The sequence below is a fragment of the Ctenopharyngodon idella genome, chromosome 10, assembly GCF_019924925.1.
Source record: "Ctenopharyngodon idella isolate HZGC_01 chromosome 10, HZGC01, whole genome shotgun sequence".
NCBI classification, from domain to species: domain Eukaryota; kingdom Metazoa; phylum Chordata; class Actinopteri; order Cypriniformes; family Xenocyprididae; genus Ctenopharyngodon; species Ctenopharyngodon idella.
Genome location: NC_067229.1, coordinates 11446395 through 11465480, shown reverse-complemented (window position 1 = coordinate 11465480; position 19086 = coordinate 11446395). Strand labels below are relative to the sequence as shown.

The following is a 19086-nucleotide window of genomic DNA, read 5'->3' as shown; positions in this document are numbered from 1 at the left end:
ATCCAGCAGTATGGCTATCAAACAACATGCATGATTAAAAAAAATATATATACTGCTAAAGAGTTTTTATCTGCAGCATTACTTAGACACACACAGACATCAAGAATCAGCATATTCATCTCAACAATGGTGACGTACTTCATGCTGCAATGCATGATGGGAGTCATGAGTTTTATACTATGGTGGCTCCCAGCATGCATTGCGGCATTAAGGATGTCACCATTGTTGAGATTAATATGCTGATTCTGTATGTCTGTGTATTATAAAAAAAAAAAAAATAAATAAATAAAAAAAAGTTCTACTACGTATTGAAAAATGAAAATTAATAATGTCTGATCTGTACCCACAAAATTGTTAATGAAAACCTATTAATACCAAATAACTACTTTTGATCAGTTATGAGATTAGCCAATAATTTTTCCTTAAGATTATTAAAGCTTTTGCATCTAATTGTTTTTGTTCATGGTTTCTTTTGTAACGAATTATGTGCTTTAATAAACACTGTTACAAAAACCACAAACTGACCAAAAAAAAAAAAAAAGCCAAGAGTCAGACTGCCCAACTAAAGGAAACACTGATCACCACAATGATAACCAAATATTTTCAATAAAACATTAACATCTAACCCTCTGTTAATTCTCAAAAAGAAATATAGACTAATGACAGAAATAAAGTCAGTATGTTTGTAAGAGAGATTTAATGTCTTTCATCTTCAGTTGATTTCATCTAATGCCGTGGCTGAAGTCAGTTGTAGTTCTTGTGTTTCTCTTTCCTTCAGTGATTCTGCTCGATATCATCAAGTGTCTTCAATGCTGGCAATAAAAACGAGTTCTTAATTCATCTTTGACATCAGACTGTTATTCAGATATTTTTGTTTAAATTTTACTTAAATTTTACTCATTTTAAATGGTTGACTTTTAAGGATTTAATTTGATTAATTCTTACTCAATTCTTATTTGTTGAATTTAATTAACAATATTGCTTGTAATCTGTTGCCACAATTTTATTGAGTAGATATAACATATAACTTTTATAGGGCATAGGGACCAATAGTATTGATTTATGAAAAAAAAAAAAGACGTAATATGGAGACACAAGTTTTTTGCCCGATATTTAAAATTTTGCTAATTTAGATATTAATTATCTTACAGTGTTAGATTGAAATAATAATAATAATTTTTTTAAAAAATTGCACCCCGCTCCTGGACGTGCAAGTAAAGGCACTGAGTGAGGCCTTTCATTCTTTTGCTGTGGTAGGCTGCAAAGCTCTTGTAAATAACTGAAATAATTTGGAGAACTGAAATGGAACATTAATGTGGTGAAGACTTACCTGGAACTACTTTAGCAATGCAGCTATAGAATTTTTTATTTATTTATTTTTTACACTCAGTGACTCCACCCACCTTTACAGTATATTTATACAGTGTTTTGCCATGAGAAATCAATGTCTTCTTCATCATGACCATCATCATCTCTCTGCTCCTGCTGGCCTCTCTGCTGCCACACCTGACCTTCGCTGGTGAGACTGATTATATAACAGTATATTATGATGATTTTAAGAATGTTTAATGTGCTGAATAAGTTGACTGACAGCACTATCTCTCTCTCTCTCTCCGCTCATGTGAATGTGGGTATAGTGAACGGCACAGAAGCTAAACCCCACTCCAGACCTTACATGGTTTCTCTTCAGAAGAACAGGAATCATATCTGTGGTGGATTCCTAATTTCTGATGAGTTTGTCTTGACTGCTGCACATTGCTGGGACGGGTAAGAGCTTGTTTAGAAATCATTTTTGACTGACACAACGACTGCAGTGCAACCACGCAGTGTATCATATGACATAAATGACCATCATGACTTTCTCTTTTAACAGATCTGAGATTCTGACGGTTCTGGTTGGTGCTCATGATTTAAATAACATCAAGAGTTCAGATCGCATCGACGTGGAGTCCTACAAACCGCATCCAAACTATTTTTTCCTTTCTGAAAAGAATGACATCATGCTTTTGAGGGTAACAACCTGTAATATAGTACTATACTAATACTAACTAGATGAGTAAAGTTCGTAGACAAACTTTAAGTTGGCTTGAAAAATCCTAGCCAAAAAGTTTGGAGTAGTTATAAAAGCTTGAAGTTTGAAGGTTTTCAGTTTGAAATAGTTTAAATTTTAGTTTAGTAGTTTAAAAGCTAGATAGTGAGTGAGTGTGTGTATGTAAGTGAGAGTGTGTGAGTGAGTGTGTGAGTATGTGAGTGTGTGTAGTTAGATAGTTAGTTAGTTAGTTAGATAGATAGTTAGTAAGTTAGATATAGTTAGATAGTTAGTAAGTTAGATAGTTACATAGTAAGTTAGATAGATAGATAGTTAGATAGTTAGTAAATTAGATATATAGATAGTTAGTTAGTTAGTTAGATAGTTAGTTAGTAAGTTAGATAGATAGTTAGTTTATGAGTTTGAATGAGTTTAAATGGCTTATAAATAGTACATAGAATGGCAGCTTCATTGAGTCTGATGGGCTTCAGTGTGTTTAGATTTGAATTTGTGACAGTTGGAGGTTGATGGAATGTTCAGATTTTCAGTGTAAGTCTATGGGAGTTTTTCCGAGTTTTGATCAGCATTTTTAGGAAAACCATAAGTCGGATCAGTTTGAAAAGATATAGCAACCCGAGTCAGAACAGTCTGAAGGTCTGAGCCGAGTGTAGTGGTTGTAGCTTTAAAGCTCTAGGAGGAGATGCTGTTCAAATTTACTGTCAGAAGAATAATAAAAAGTTTATCTAGCAGATCAGTAAGTTAGATTTTTCAAGCCAACTTAATAATAGTTTCTGATCAGGATACAGTGGCCAAAGGTGACATTTGAATTTTTATTGCGATTTCCTGCTGTAAGAAATAACAGAATAACGGAATGTGTAGCAAAAAAAAAAAAAAAAAAAAGAGAGAGAGAGAGAGAGAGAGAGAAGAGAGAGAGAGAGAGAGAGAGAGAGAGAGAGAGAGAGAGAGAAAGAGAAAAAAAAGGAACAATGCAGAAAATTTGAAAAATCATTGGTAATTCAGGTCTCCAAAACTTTGGAGCTCACTACCTTTAACGATTAGAGCTTCTCCTACATTAAGTGTCTTTAAAGCATCAATTAAAACCTTTTTTCTTAGGCTTACTCGTAATTTGGTTTTATTTTGTATGCATCTTTTAAATGCTAGGGGTTGCAGTTTTGTGATGTACCAGGTTATGACTACACTGTAAAAAAAATCCTAATTTTACGGAAAATAACTGTGATTTTTTTATGGTCATTTTCTTTTCTTTTAAATTATACTCAAAACTCTGTAAAATTACAAACAATGAATGTAAATTAACAACTCGGCTGTTATTTTATGTATTATGACATTAATGAAAAAATACAGTAATTCACATATTTTTTACAGAAAATTTACTGTATTTTTATACAGTATTTTTCTGTTTTCTTAAATTACAAACAAATGTATGTAAAATTACAAAAATAATCAGTAATTAAACAGTAACAAAACAGTTAAATGATAAAACGGTCAAATGAATGGCAGCCAAAAAACCCTGTAGAATTAAAGTAAAATATCCTAATTTAATAAACCGAAAAACACTGTTATTTTACAGGCATTTCCTGAATTATTACGATCAGATACCTTCACAGTAAAAAAATCCTAAAAAATGGTCAATGACTGGCAGCTATGGCTGCCAAACAAAGACCGTAAAATTAAAGTAAAATATCCTAATTTAAATAAACCGAAAAACACTGTTATTTTACAGGTATTTCCTGAATTATTATGATCAAATACCTTCACAGTAAAAAAAATCGTAAAAAAAAGGTCCAAACCATTTTTTAGCTGCCAAACAAAAAACATTAAATTAAAGTAAAATATCCTAATTTAAATAAACCAAAAAACACTGTTATTTTACAGGTATTTCCTGAATTATTACCTTCACTTTAAAAAAAATCCTAAAAAAAAAAAACAAAAAAAAAAACAAAGGTCAATGACTGGCAGCTACGGCTGCCAAACAAAAATCAATCATAAAATTAAAGTAAAATATTCTAATTTAAATAAAGTGCAAAAAACTTTAACAAAAATTTTCTTTAAATGTTAAAAAATACTTTTATTTTACAGGTTTTTCCTGATTTGATTCAAATGACTGGCAACAACAGAACATTAAACACTAACAGATCTCTTTTAAGATCTCAGCATCTTCACTTATTACAGACTTTATTTCTTTTACACAAAGGTTCTTATTGAGAATTAACAGGTTTAGATGTTGTTTTATTGGGGGAAAAAAAATTGATGTCACCATTATGGAGGTGAGTGTTTGCTTTAGTTGAGCTCCTGACCCCTTGACTTTTTTGTGTTAGTTTTTCTCTGACTGCTTTAACTGTGTGTTTCTGATTCCTGTTTGTTATAGCAAAAGGTGCAGGAGAATCTCTGATCAGATGAGTTTGGCTGCTTGTTGATGATATAGTTATCATGAAGTGGCCTGATTTGCTGATGTCATTTAGCGTTTCTGAGTATGTTAACTGTTAATTTCATATGATTCACTGTGATATTGTGGAATCATATTATGATAACCTAGTATTCAGATTTTTAAATCATTATGCAGAAAATGTTTTCAACCTTTTTTTTTTTTTTTTTTTTTTTTTGGGAGACATCAATAATCAACATATGAATCTCAACAATAGTGACAATCAACAAAGCTTTTTTGTGACTTTTGTGACTTTTTTGTGACAGCGGAGCACTTAAGGGACGTGGTGGTGGAAAACTGCGTACCAACATCATTTGTGTAAAGGCCTTTATGTGCTACTAGCCAAACTGTAGAACTGTGTTGTAGTATCTATAACCAGCAGGAGAGCAGTAATGTGTTAACTGAATTTGGTGACAGTACAGTGTGTTACAGTGAAGTTATTGAGTATTTGTATTTTTCATAATATAAAATGAGCAAAAGGGTTTTGGGTTTTGCACTTTTCAGACGGTCCCTTCAGACTTGTCTCTCCGCCGCCTGCTCATAGAGACTAATTTATATATTATAAAGCACATTTGAGGAAAATTGGGTTGTTGTAGCTCGTTGTCTAGGTTACTATGTTTGGAAATAGCTGCATTTGTGTTTTAACAACGTGTTTTAGCTTGTGTTTTAGCTCACGAGTTATCCGGGAAGTTCGAATCTGTGAATATATCGGCAACTTTACTGAACTCCTTGACTTAATTAAGCACTGACTGCATTTCTTTATATTTGAGTCCAAGAAGTTCAAACTCTATGAGTCGCGCATTATTTCTGTTCATTATTAACATATGGAGCTGACTGAAACACTACTGCCGGCCAGCGGGACATTAAAGAGGAACTGTTTGTCCGAGCTCACAGCAGGGGAACGATAATATCTTTGCGAGGGAAAGCAAATATCGTTGCATGGGAACGCAAAGTTTCTCGGGGAAACGCAAAAGATTTGAATTTTTTTTTCCCTCCCATCCCAATTTTTTTCCACCACCACGTCCCTTTAGGGGCTCTGTAGTTTTGTGACGTGAGTTGATCTGAATTATTTTTTTTTTTTTGTCACCATTGTTGAGATTCATACTCTGATTCTTGATGTCTGTGTGATGACCTTGACAAAACATTTTCTGCATAATGTTGTAATAAAATTGTTTTTTTTTTTTTTTTGTTTTTTTTTTTTTTTTTTTGCTTTTTTTTTTTTTTTTTTTTGCTCTAACAAACATGTATCAGAAACACTATTGTTAAAGGGTCAGAGTGGTGACTTCAAATGTTATTATTTTATTCAATAAAACAACATCTCAACTTCTGTTAATTCTCAATAAGAACTTTAATATGAAATAAAGTCTGGATTGTAATAAGTGAAGATGCTGAGATCTTGAGAGATCTGTTCGTGTTTAATGTTCTGTTGGGATTTAAAGGGTTTCTGTATCGTCTGTTTTGTGGGTCACCATTGTGCTGAAGAGTAGAGCCTGTGCTTCAGTCAAGGATGAGCCAGAAGACACTGGTGTTATACTGCATGTTGCTTTATTTCAGAGGCAGTAACATATAGTTACATTCATTCATTCATTCATTCATTCATTCATGTGTGCTCTTTCTGGTTAAATACAAAAGATTCACATTTTATTTAAATTAGAATACTTTAATTTTAAGGTTTTTGTTTGGCAGCTGTAGCTGACAATCATTGACCATTTTTTTACGATTTATTTTTTTACAGTGTATATAAATAAATTTTGACCTTGACCTTGTTTCTATACACAGCAAAAAATATATATATTGTAGGAAATAGGCTTTTTTAAAGTGCCCCTGTGATGCTATTTTTGAGGTTGCTAATTTAGTTTTGGAGGTCTCCTACAATAGGTTTACATATGTCAAAAACACTTTAATATTCTCATAATATACATTGCACATCACCTCATTTCTCATAGAGTCTGAAGACAGTTCGTTCGAAGATTCAGTCTCTCTAAACTCCTCCTTTCAGTGAGCCTACTCTGCTCTAATTGGTCAGACGATCTGGTCTGTTGTGATTGGTCTATAGTCAGAAAGAAACGCCCGTAATTACTAAGGAAGACCCAGTGTTGAAATTCAGATATGGTAATCATATCTGAATTTCAACACTGGGTCTTCCTTAGCAATTACAAAAGATGATACAAGCAGTATTCGCTTATTAAGTCTGACATCAAGCGGCAGCGCTTCCGGGTCCAAACGCTCTATCTTGTACCACAAGAAAACAACAAATTGTGCTAATATACACACACGATGTGGTGTAATACTATAAAAAAATAATAATCATAACCTTTATCTCCATACCAAAATCCCAGTATTTTAAATGTTTAACTTTTTTAAATGTTAAACGTTTAATATGAATAAATAGCACTCCTAAACAGCTGTCGCGATGGCATTCTCAAGTGAAACGAGTCAAGGCTTGGACCCAGCAAGGGCGTTCCTTATGTCACGACTTATCAAGCGGATAGAATGACAGGGCCACTTTAAGAGGCACTTAAAGTAAAATATGTATAAAACATGCAAGAAAATTCACCTTGGCCTTCAGGGCTTTTTTACTAACCTCACAAACAGCAGTATAATCAATTGAAGTTCAGTCTTGATGATTAAATCTTTTATCAATAACAGATGTGTTTTTGAATTACAGCTACAGGAAAAAGTCAAACTAAGCAATGTTAAATGGATATCATTACCAAAGAAAGAAGAAGACGTGGGGACAGTTACTTTCTGTAGTGTTGCCGGCTGGGGAGGACAGGCAATTAAAGAGGGACCGACTAATCGTCTAATGGAGACAAATGTGTATATAATGAACAACACAGAATGTAGCAATAAATGGGGAAAGACCTACTACTCAGCCTCACAGATGATGTGCACACGTGGCCATGGTGGATCCTGCCGTATGTACAAAAGATGATTCACACACTTTTAAAGTTATGTTAATTTATGAACTTAAGTTTAAACTGACACAGTATGTGGCACTTTAGTGATGTGTTGATCTCTGTTTCTTCACAGTTTGATTCAGGAGGTCCTTTGGTTTGTGGAAACACTGCAGTTGGTGTCACATCATTTGCATATGTAAAGCTCTGCAATTCACCTGACTATCCTAATGTGTATACTAAGATTTCATCATATCTTGAATGGATCAACAACATAGCTACAATTGAGAAGTGAGTTAAGTTCTTGAATTCTTCCGTACATAACTTTCAATTATATATATATATATAATCTGTGAAGGAGAGCTGTGAGGGCGCGAATGACGCCGCACAACCTCTCCATCAATTCGCGCATGTAGTAATTTAATGTTTATATATTTTAAAGCACTGAATCGCTATAGAATCGCGATTAATCCGATTGTTAGCATTTTTCATCGATTATAGACCGAAATTCATGATTCACGACTCAAAAAACATGTTTGAAGATCGATGCATATGCATCGTCAGGGTTTGTAATTGATGCATCGAGAAAACAAATGAATCGTTACACCCCTATTACAAAGGAGAAGTGAGTTAAGTTCTTGAATTCTTTCATACATAACTTTCAGTAAAGCATCACATGGCAAGCATCAAGCATTCAAACAGTCCTCATTGTCATGTTGTTTCATTCAATCAGGCAAACAACAGCGACTCCCCTACAAGACGCAATGTCTACACCAGACACCAGACAGACCGACAGCATAACTACAAATGAGAAGTGAGTTAAGTTCTTGAATTCTTTCATACATAACTTTCAATAAAGTATCACATGGCAAGCATCAATCATTCAAAGAGTCCTCATTGTCATGTTGTTTCATTCAATCAGGCAAACAACTGTGACTCCCCTACACGACCCAATGTCTACACCAGACACCAGACACCAGTCTACATTTGCAAATTTCTGCCTTGGATAAAATGTATTTTTGGAGGTGTAAAGCAAGAGCTTGATTAATAAACATTTTATTTCCTAACACACTCTGTTGATTGTTTGTGTGGATTTTTAGAGATAATTTTATGATTTGACATCATGATCAATTTGTCAGATGTGACAAACACCAAATACTTCAGTGGAAAGATGGTTTTGTCCCTTCTCAGCAGCTTTGTTTCCTGTGGGGGGCGATCTCATCACATGTGGTCAGACACTCTGTGAGAAACACTCTAGTTTGCAAAGACATCTTAAATAGAAAATCGAATGACTGTGCAAGGACACGAGACTCACCATAGATTAGAAAAGGTCTATTCTTACTGGAAGCACCTGAAAATGTACGTGTCAGCTCACACACCTATCATGACACTTAAACAGTTAAAAAAAAAAAAAAAAAAAAATATATATAAATAAACCTAAAAACATGTTATTTATACACTCTAAAATTTGCTGGGTTATTTTTTACGCAACCTGCTGGGTTCTGCCTGTTGGGTCATTTTGTTGGGTTATTTTCACATTGTTGTGTAACCCACTGCTGGGTTAAGTTTCACTGACAGTAGAAATAATGCACCTCCTCACAAACTACCCAGCCTTCTAGGTTATAGTAACCCACTGCTGGTTTGCCAAACTGGATTAAACCAGATTTGGTGCGGCCATATTGAAGTATCATCTCTTGTTAAGTGAGTGTCACGACAAAAGCTGCTTCGCGTTTCAGCACAACCAGAGTTAAAATCTACAGAGCCCCGCACATGACACGCAGGGAAAAAAAGTAAATCGTGCATACAGTTTACTAATTCGTTCCCTCGTTTTACTAAATCGTGCACACAATTTCCTAATTCATGCCCTCGTTTTTAGTAAATTGTGCACAATATAATAATTCGTTCCCTTGTTTTAAGTAAATCGTATGCACGATATAATAATTTGTTCTCTCATTTTTAATTAAACTGTGCATTCAGTTTCCTCAAGAGCTGAACCTGCTCCCTCCATTGGCGAGGCCTACAAAGAAGATGCAGCACCACGGGAGAGATAGCTATAGCAAACTGCTCTTAAACTGGGGCATTTAATATATGTTTTTCTTTCTGTCTGTGATGTGTTGCCACCGCCCTAATATACTTGCCCCTTGTGGAATTAATAAAGTGGTTAACTCACATATCATTGCTTACAGTCTCTCCACATGCGAATAATTCAAATACATGGGATAGACTATTTGAGCTGAATATAAATCTCTCCATTATCTTGACACATCAATGTGGCGATATAGAAAGAATAATAATAATAATAATGCCCCAGCTAGCTTGCCAATGAATCAACCTTACCAACGGAGTGAGCACGTTTAGCTCCTGAGGAAACTGAATGCGCTCACTGTGACAAGCTGCGGTGAGGGAGCTCCCATCTCGATTGACTTCTTTCTTGTGGGATGAAAGTCAGGTGTTTGCACCACATGCTTTGGGCCCTGTGTTTGCTGAAGCAGCACGGCACCCTCGATCATGGAGTCACAGATGTGCAGAGTAGAGACATCCACCTCCCCCAAGGTTAGGACACAGGTGTTGAGGCAACTCCAGGCCCATCAATAGAGTGATACTATTTCCTGAGCCAGTCCAAAAAAAGCAGCTCAAGTCACAGATCTAGCCATCCATACCACAGAGAACACGGCCAGTGCATCGGCCATTCTGTGGTTGCTATAGTTGCAACGGAGGATCATCTGTGATAAGGAAAAAGGGAAAATCTTTCTCCTCAATGCTTTGATCTCACACTCTGACCTCTTTGGTCTGCCAATAAGGCAGTCGGAGTGAAGTTTACTATGGCCCTAGTTCGACACTGCTAATAAATAGATGAAGTTCACTTGTGGGGCGTCCCTCCTTATTCTCTGTTGCTTACTGTGGTTTAATGCTAAAGAAGAAGTTGCACTCGCAACAGTAGATCTTGGGTAGAGTGCCTTGACTCAAGGCAGGGTATGAGCTGCCCTCTCTCAGTTACATTGGGGTCTTTAAGTAGGGCCTAGGCTCCCCTGCGGCTTCATTTTGGGTTTACAGCATGAGTTATTGGGAAAACTGCATGTCCTGCTCTCATTTGCTTTCCTTTCCTGAGAAAAGGGTAAGGATGTATGCTCTCCCTTGGACAGGTAGCAATGCCAAAGGGAGGGACTAATTACTGAGGTTTTTCCTGTTCAAGAACCCTTTGAGTAGAGCAGGGTGAACGAAACTATGATGGGCAGTTCACAACAGTCCTTCGTTTCGTTTACCTCCCTCCACAAATGTTGTTGTGTCTGGAAAAAGGGATATATGCTCCCCTTTGGTGGAGTGCTTCTATAGGAATTAAACATTACATTTTTTAGGATTTGTAGAAAAATGGATGCTTTATTCAGACACTTTAATAACTTTTTTTAATTAATTAATGTATCTCATTGCAGTCAGTAACAATACAAACCAAATGCAAATAACACGCATGCAAAACAAAGGAAGAGAGAAATAATAACTTTGATGCAGCATTGTTTGAAATTGTTCCAGAGAATTCATGTAAGGATGTCAGGTGGTTCAACAAACAAGACTTCTGTATAGGATGCACCTGTGTTTTCTCTCTAATGAGGAAGCATGAATTAGGCTACTGAGAAGTGCACATGAAAAACCAAAATGGACGTTTACCAATCAGTGGCCATTTTCAAACTACAATGGATGTTTTTCAACCATTTTTCAACAGACTTGCTAAAATCATGAAGGCCCACCCCTAAACCAAGCCCCCAGTGGATTAGAGCAAATAGGGTAACGTTGTTGAAAATGCCCATCGTGGTTTGAAAACGCCCCACTGATTGGAAAACACTCATTAGTGTTCTGCAGATATACATACCTGCATGATCTTGTGGTCATATTTGAACTACAAATCACTGTTAGTTCAGTGTCATTGTCTCCATCCATGTGTGCTGTCGGCTTTCATCAAAATTTCTGCTGATGGTCTTTAATGGCATTCACAAGTTCACACGTACAAATAATTAGATAGAGTAAAAGAGTATGCTTATACTATCCCAGCCAGGGAGTACCCCCCCATATCCCTGGCTGGGATAGTAACTAGCCGAGAGTGAGGAGTCAGGGTGGCGGAGGGATGCAGAAAAGACTGTCGATAAACAATTGGGTATTGTAATATACTCATTAGTTAGATCATTTGAACATGCTCCTCCCGAACTTTGTTAATAAAACATCATTTGTTTTTACATACACTACAGCTTACACTATGGCCATAGACAGATCATCTGTGAGGAGGCTAAGTAGTTGTCTTTCCATTTATTTTCGCTTTCTGTGATGTGATATGATCTTCACGTCTGCTTCCATGAGACGTGCTCTGTTGCCTTTCAAAGCTCAGTCTCTTCAAGCCTGCGACACTGCAAACAGAATCTGGTTTGATGTCTCCCTCTTGTGTTGGTATATGTAAATCCTCCTGACATTCTTGTTTTGTTGGACTTTTTTGACTAGCTGTGACACATTAACACAATAATCAATAAAAGACAGATTAAATTATTTTTAATCTCAAAAAATTATATTTCTGAACTTCTTTTACCCTTAGTAGCATAATGTCATTACTCAAAAGGTGAATTGTAAAGTACAGGATGCTTGTGGTAGGATACGGACACTGTGATATGGACAAACTCTGAAACTGACAAACTTTTCATGCTTATTTTTTAGGTTGTGTGTACAAAGCACAGCTATTAGTTTCCCATTTCTGTGAAAGAAAGTCTTATTAGTATAATGAATAATACTGATTACTTTGAAATTGAACATTATATTGAATGATATAAGGCCTATATATATAGCCGATTCACCTTTGTTTATTCACAGTCTTTTCTGCATCCCTCTGCCATCCCGACTCCTGACTCTTGGCTAGTTACTACTATACGGGGGAGTACTCTGGGTCCGGGCCACATTCTGAGCTTGGAGCCCTCCCCTGGACAGCTCGCCAAATAAGCATACTCTTTTACTCTATCTAATTATTTGTAAGTGTGAACTCATAAATGCCATTAGAGACCTGTGTGATCTGTGTTTCTTAACAGGGAGATTCAGGAGGTCCTTTGGTTTGGAGAAACTGTAGTCAGTGTAACATCCTTTGATGATGAAAAAGTCTGCAATAGTTGTGACCGACCTGAATTTTATATAAAGTTTTTACCATATCTTCCATGGATCCACTCCATAATTTCAAACGCGAAGTGGTTTTTGCAATGTAAAAGGATGAAGTATTTGTTTGATTTCTTTTGAACAGCCCCTAAAAATAGTGAAAAAGATTCAAGTAGCCAAAACGACTTCTGTTACATTAATACAAAAGCTAAACAAATTATTGATAATGACAATCATGATCATTAGCATGGAAACTAAAGTGAAATGTCTACACTTAAAAATGTTCTTTCCCTTTCAGTCAGTTACGTCGGTAACATAGATCCCAATACGTCTGTGACATTGACGTAATGTCCTTCTACAGTGGCCATGAAAAATATATGAACACTTTTAAAAAAAGAAAAACGTTTTTTTTTTTTTTTAAAGCTGCAGTCCGTAACTTTTTTTGGTTAAAAATTATCCAAAATACATTTTTGAGCAAGTATAACCAGCCAGTGTTCAAAACTATCTCCTTACCTTAGCCTGTTTCACAACAGTAAGCTTGTAATAATGTTTTATAATAAATCGATACTGGTGGATTTCCGCGGGAAATTAGAGCATGCAGCCGTTCGTCTTTGAGTCATTACGTCACGTCTAAACAGAAAGGAAGGAGTCCCAGCTAGACGATACATATATAATACTGCTGGTAGCGGATCATTTATAGCCTTTTCTCACAGCAGCTGCAATAATTAAACTTAACATTTTGATGGCGGATTGTAATCCAGAAAGGTCCAAATGACAATCATTAGTGATAACTGGAGATTCACCCGTAGACAAAAGCAAAAGACTGCAGAGTGGCTACAGAAATTTAAATCTACAGGTAACGCTAATACACACTAAATACATAATCACGCAATGCTTGTGTTGTTAACATTAACAATTTGAGAACAAAGTATAACAACAATAATTTGCACGGTTTGATGCGATATGAGCTAAGCAATCGTTAGATTTATTCACCATTGGCAGTGAGATTTATTGTAGGCTAATGCTTTTCCCCTCAGAACAAGTGGCAGACATGTTACTTACTTATTCAGATGGCATTTTCCGGTGATTAAAGATAATAATTCCGCATATAACTGCAATTGCAGGTTTCAAACAGAGATGGTGACAAAGAGGTGACAAAAATCTGTGTGTACGCACGCTTTATAAATGAGGCCCCTGAAGTGTAAGATAAATAGTTTATTCAATTTCAAAATTTCTACTTAGCCAAATTATTGAATTATCTATTAAGGTAAAAACACTCACAGCAGTGTTCTTTCTTTCTTTCTTTCTTTTGTAATTCACTGGCAAGGTAACATAACAGAGCATTATAAATGTATATTCAGTTTTTTTTTAATGGAAAGATGAAAAACTTTACTAAATTCACAATGTTGATAACCTGCTTAAAACTTCTAGATCTAGATCTTTGGTCTGAAAATGAGACCACAAGTATTAACAAGTATAACATTTACTCATCCACAAACTGAAAAAAAAAAAGAAGACTCGTGACCAGCTCAATGTCTCCACCCATCCTTATATTTATACTGTGTTTAGCCTGTGAGAGCATCAGTAAGATCGTCATGACCATCATCATCTCTCTGCTCCTGCTGGCCTCTCTGCTGCCACACCTGACCTTCACTGGTGAGATTGACTGAACTGCATGTTGATTCATTATTAAAAGATGTCGGTATGGTCTCAGCATCTTTGCTGATGCCTCATAAAGATGTTTCTTGTGTGCTGAATAAGTTGACTAACAGCACTCTCTCTATCAGATCATGTGAATGTGGATATAGTGAACGGCGAGAAAGCCAAACCTCACTCCAGACCTTACATGGTTTCTCTTCAGAAGGAAAAGAATCATACCTGCGGTGGATTCCTCATTTCTGATCAGTTTGTCTTGACTGCCGCACATTGCCGAAAGAAGTAAGACTTTTGTTTATTCTAAACTGAAATAAAGTTTTTTAGATGAAATGACAGTAGTATATAGTTTACAGACTTTTGTTATCAAATCAGTATGCTCAATATGCTTTAAAAAAGAATGCATAAAACTGTGAGAAATAATACTACTTTCTTTCAAAAGAAATGAAATACTAACAGCTGTGATTGGTGCACATGACCTAAAAAATGAGAATGAAGGTTCAGTCCGCATTGGAGTGAAGTCTTACTTCAAACATCCAGACTTTTCCCTTCATTTGGAACGGAATGACATTATGCTTTTGAAGGTAAATATCTACACTTGTTCCGGCTGCAGAAAAAAACATAATCAAAACAATAAAATAAATAAATAAATAAATAAATATGCACCTTCAGGGCTTCTGTACTAACTTCATAGTTAACTGAGAAAATGATGTAAGTGGTTCCCTTTCGAAAGGGATCGCACTGCGTCTCCTAGAGGGCGCTATGGGGAAATGCCTCTGGCATTACCGGTGTCTGAAGAACGAGTCTAAACATGACAGTGAACTTGACATTGGAAGGCGGCAGACTATGACGTCATTACTGGTGCGACTGTGAGTATAAAAGGGCACCTGTGAAATACGTCATCCTCTTTCTTGTCTTCAGGAGATGTCTATTTCAGCGTGTTACTAAATAGTCTGTCCCTTTTCTCGATGGAATCGGGACAGCCAGACGATATCATGTGTCACGGAAAGCTTAGATCTGGAAGCGTAAGAAGTGCCAGCTCCCTTGTAGACGCCTCGATGAATGGAGGAGGCATGAAAACAGGGAGAAGAAAAGATCTTAGGGAGATCCAGAGTAATCGCAATGAGCCCCCCATCTCAAGAAGAGATTGTTGAATAAAGTCTTTATTTTTGTTTTGTTTTTGCACACAAAAATATTTTCGTCAATTCATAAAATTAAGCTTGAACCACTGCAGTCACATCGACTGTTTTAACGATGTCTTTAGTACCTTTCTGAACCTTGAAAGTGTTGATTATATTGTTGTCTATGGACGAGTCATATACCTCTCGGATTTAATCAAAAATGTCTTAATTTATGTTCTGAAGATGAATGAAGGTCTTACAGGTGTGGAACAACATGAGGGTGAGTAATTAATGACAGAAATTTCATTTTTGGGTGAACTAACCCTTTAAGACCGGTCTTGAATACTACAATACTAAATTAAACCATTTGCTCCAGTTGTTCTAACATGGATATAGCTAGGCTTCCTATCTCCAGAGAGTCGTTATTATGAGGCCTCCATCTTCTGAGCTTAGCCTAGTGTTAAATTGTCAGGCTCTCTTCAGTCTCCTTGGTCACTGCTATGGAACTGGAGTGTTGTTAATCCTCCTCTCGCTTAGAGAGTTGATCTATTAGAGGCCTCCATTCCTCAGAGCTCCGCCTATTATTGTGTCAGGCTGCTAGCCCTGTTATATAGCTACTTTAACAGGCATAGGATGTGGTGTTTTCATCCTATGAGCTCAGCTATAGGCCTGCTCCCTTGATCTCCACTAGGGCAGCATTTCCAAGTTTTAGGGTTTCTGTGAGCCTCTTTGCAAGACATCCTGAGCATGGGGCATAGTTAGGTCTCCTCTCTGCTTTAAGAGCTTGGCTAAGCGGTAGGTGAGCTAGGTTGTTAAGCTCTCTGGGAACCTCTATGGCTGCTGACCTTAGTGTGGAGTGTTATTAGGCCTCCTCTCATTATGAGAGTCATTGCTTTTGAGGCCTCCACTCTGCGGAGCTTCACGGGCCAGTTGGTTCGAGTTATAGCTCTTTTCTCTCTATAAAGTTCTGAATGATAGGCTCTGTGAGCCACCTTGGAAGCTGGCTTGGATGTGAACATAGTAGGCCTCCTCTCATTAGAGTCATCCTGTTGAGGCCTCCGTTCCTGAGAAGCTCTGGTCTATGATCACGTTGCTGGTGTGCAACTTAGGGATGATGATTCCTTTGACTTAACTCAGCCAATAGGACACTCACCCCTTCAGCATGGCGGCGTAAGTAGTTCGTTCTCCATAGCACCCTCTAAAGGACACAGCGTGGGTTCTGTCTCAGGATAACCATGTAACCATGGTTCCCTGAGAATAGGTAACGAGACTCTTTGCCATGTCAAGTTCATTGTCGTGTTTAGACTCATTGCCAGAGGCATTCCCCATAGCCCCCTCTAGGGGACGCAGCGTCTTGTTCCCTATTCTTAGGGAACCATGGTTACATGCGTAATCCAAGATATTTAATCTTATGGAAGATGATTAAATCTGTTTGTTAATAATGAATGCTTTTGAATTACAGCTAGAGAAAAAAGTCAAACCAAGCAAACATATAAATTGGATATCATTACCAAAGAAAGAATCCATCAAAAAAACAGACCCTGATTGTAGTGTTGCAGGCTGGGGATGTCTGCACATTACTGGTCCAAACACTGATTATCTTATGGAGGCCAATGTGAAGATAATGGATAATGCAACATGTAAAAAAAAATGGGGAAAAACCTACTCGGTCTCACAGATGATTTGTGCACATGGCCACGGTGGATCCTGCAAAGTATGTAATCATTTTATGAACTGAGTTTTAATTGTGATATGGCATTTTAGTGACGTGTTGAATTGTGTTTCTTAACAGGGGGATTCAGGAGGTCCTTTGGTTTGTGGAAACACTGCTGTTGGTGTCACATCCTTCGGTGACCCTCGTCGCTGTAATTCACCTAAGTATCCTAATGTGTATACTAAGATTTCAAAATATATTAAATGGATCCATAAAAAAATGAGAAATGTTAAGTGACTTCATGGTGGTGAAAAGGAAGAAAAGTTTTTCCTGAATTCTTCCAAAAACTTTTTTTTTTTCTCCAATAAAAGTATCACATGGCAAGCATCAGTCAGTCAAAGTGTTTTCCTTTTTCACAACCATTTACATTATTATTACAATATTACATGGTGGGCACTAAATTCACTTCACATTAGCCAGTATGGCTCATATTGTTTGGGCAAAGACAGAAATCTCCAAAACTGGAATAACTATGTAAAGTGAGATTCTTTAGTTAAATTTTTTTTTTTTTTTTTTTAACAGAATGGTCAGGCTAAAATACAAAAAAATATATTTATTATACATATGTGGTCCCAAAGCAATTTATTTTTTATATATAATTCCAGTCAGTTATTCTGCTTATAGGCCCTACCACATTTACTGCACCTCAAGACGTTTCAGTGTTTTATTGTAAGGCATGTTCAGGTTTTTGTCCTTAAAATGCTCTTGTGTGGAACTCGAGTAGAACTTTCTGACACATTCTGTCCGTTGCTAATTTCAAAACATCATTTCAGAATTATAACTAGCAATGGAGGCTAAAGCCATTGACATGCAGTTATGAAAGAGAGAGAGAGAGAGAGAGAGAGAGATTAGCTTGTGTAAATTGCCTGAATTTTTGAGGCAAGTTCAGCAGAAGCATCCTAACGGCGATGTTATTACCTCAATTTAATCGATAAAATGCCATGGGCAGCACTTATAAGTTTCTGTGCATGAGTCTGTATGTATGCATGTGGGTTGGAGAGAGAGCAGGAGAACGTCTCGGTTACATATGTAACCCTCGTTCCCTGAAGGAGGGAACGGAGACGTACGTCAGTAGTGACCGACGAATTGGGATATCGCTAGAGAGCCCTATCAGCTTCGAGTGAACTACAACAGGCCAATGGAGTTGGCGTGCGATATTTGCATAATGCGCACCGCCCCCGCCAGGTGGTATAAATAGGGGAGCAGATGCAATCGCACTCTGTTTTTCGCTGAGGAGACAATCTAGTCCGCACTACAGCGAGGGTACAGCAACTGTGGCGACGGGACGTACGTCTCCGTTCCCTCCTTCAGGGAACGAGGGTTACATATGTAACCGAGACGTTCCCTTTCAGTCGGTCACGTTCGACGTACGTCAGTAGTGACCGACGAATTGGGATCCCAAATAAAGCGCCACAGTATGAACCCCTTCCAGTGCCCAGCGCAAGCTCTAGCCACCCGGCGCACCAGTGGGACGGGGAAGGGGGCGAGCTTACGCCGAGAGAGTCTACTGCTGTTCCGATATACCCACTAAGTAAACTAGACTACACTGGGGAGCGAACCCGTAGGGGACGCTGCGGAGACCACTACCCACCTGTAGGGGAGGAATTTACGTGGAGAGTACACATATGGACTGGCCGTGGGCAGTACGCATATGGAGTCCCTGGGATGGCTCCACCTGGTAGGGGGAGACTCATCTGACAGGTGACAGCAGAGCTGGTTCTGCTAGGGAAAGACACGGGCTCGCCTTAGGGAGTTGACCGTGGACAAATACACACATGGGACCGCTCACGTGGAGGGGTCACGACATGTGGAACCCAGCCAAACGTCAACGTCGGTGACGGAGGTTGGCCTGGCATCAGACACTCCGCAATGTCCGAGCCGAAGGGGGAGGCGGAGGAACTCGACAGGGTTCGCCAAGCGGGGAACTCGACTGGAGTAAAAAGGATGCACGTATCCGGCCCAGGGGGCGGGAGTGGCATTGCAAGCCGACACTAGAACGGGCTCTTCGCGTCTACCGGCTGGAGGAAGCGAGTACACGGGAAGATACCGGTTCTACACGAAGGCTATACAATCTAGCGAACGTGTTAGGTGTCGCCCAGCCCGCAGCT

General features: G+C 37.8%; 2 protein-coding genes across 2 annotated transcripts; both read left to right on the top strand.

The window, feature by feature from the left end:
• The first annotated feature begins 1458 nt into the window (after positions 1 to 1458).
• LOC127520243 (mast cell protease 4-like) lies at positions 1459 to 12631 on the top strand. The gene is made up of 6 exons (XM_051908189.1): positions 1459 to 1513; positions 1611 to 1767; positions 1874 to 2012; positions 7141 to 7389; positions 7503 to 7555; positions 12478 to 12631. The coding sequence occupies exons 1-6, from the start codon at positions 1459 to 1461 to the stop codon at positions 12629 to 12631; spliced, it is 807 nt and encodes a 268-aa protein (XP_051764149.1).
• Positions 12632 to 13999: 1368 nt separating this feature from the next.
• Positions 14000 to 17662, top strand: LOC127520892 (mast cell protease 4-like). The gene is made up of 5 exons (XM_051909604.1): positions 14000 to 14146; positions 14278 to 14428; positions 14586 to 14727; positions 16727 to 16978; positions 17057 to 17662. Exons 1-5 carry the CDS (start codon positions 14023 to 14025, stop codon positions 17213 to 17215), a joined length of 828 nt encoding a protein of 275 aa, XP_051765564.1. The 5' UTR covers positions 14000 to 14022; the 3' UTR covers positions 17216 to 17662.
• Positions 17663 to 19086: the final 1424 nt, after the last annotated feature.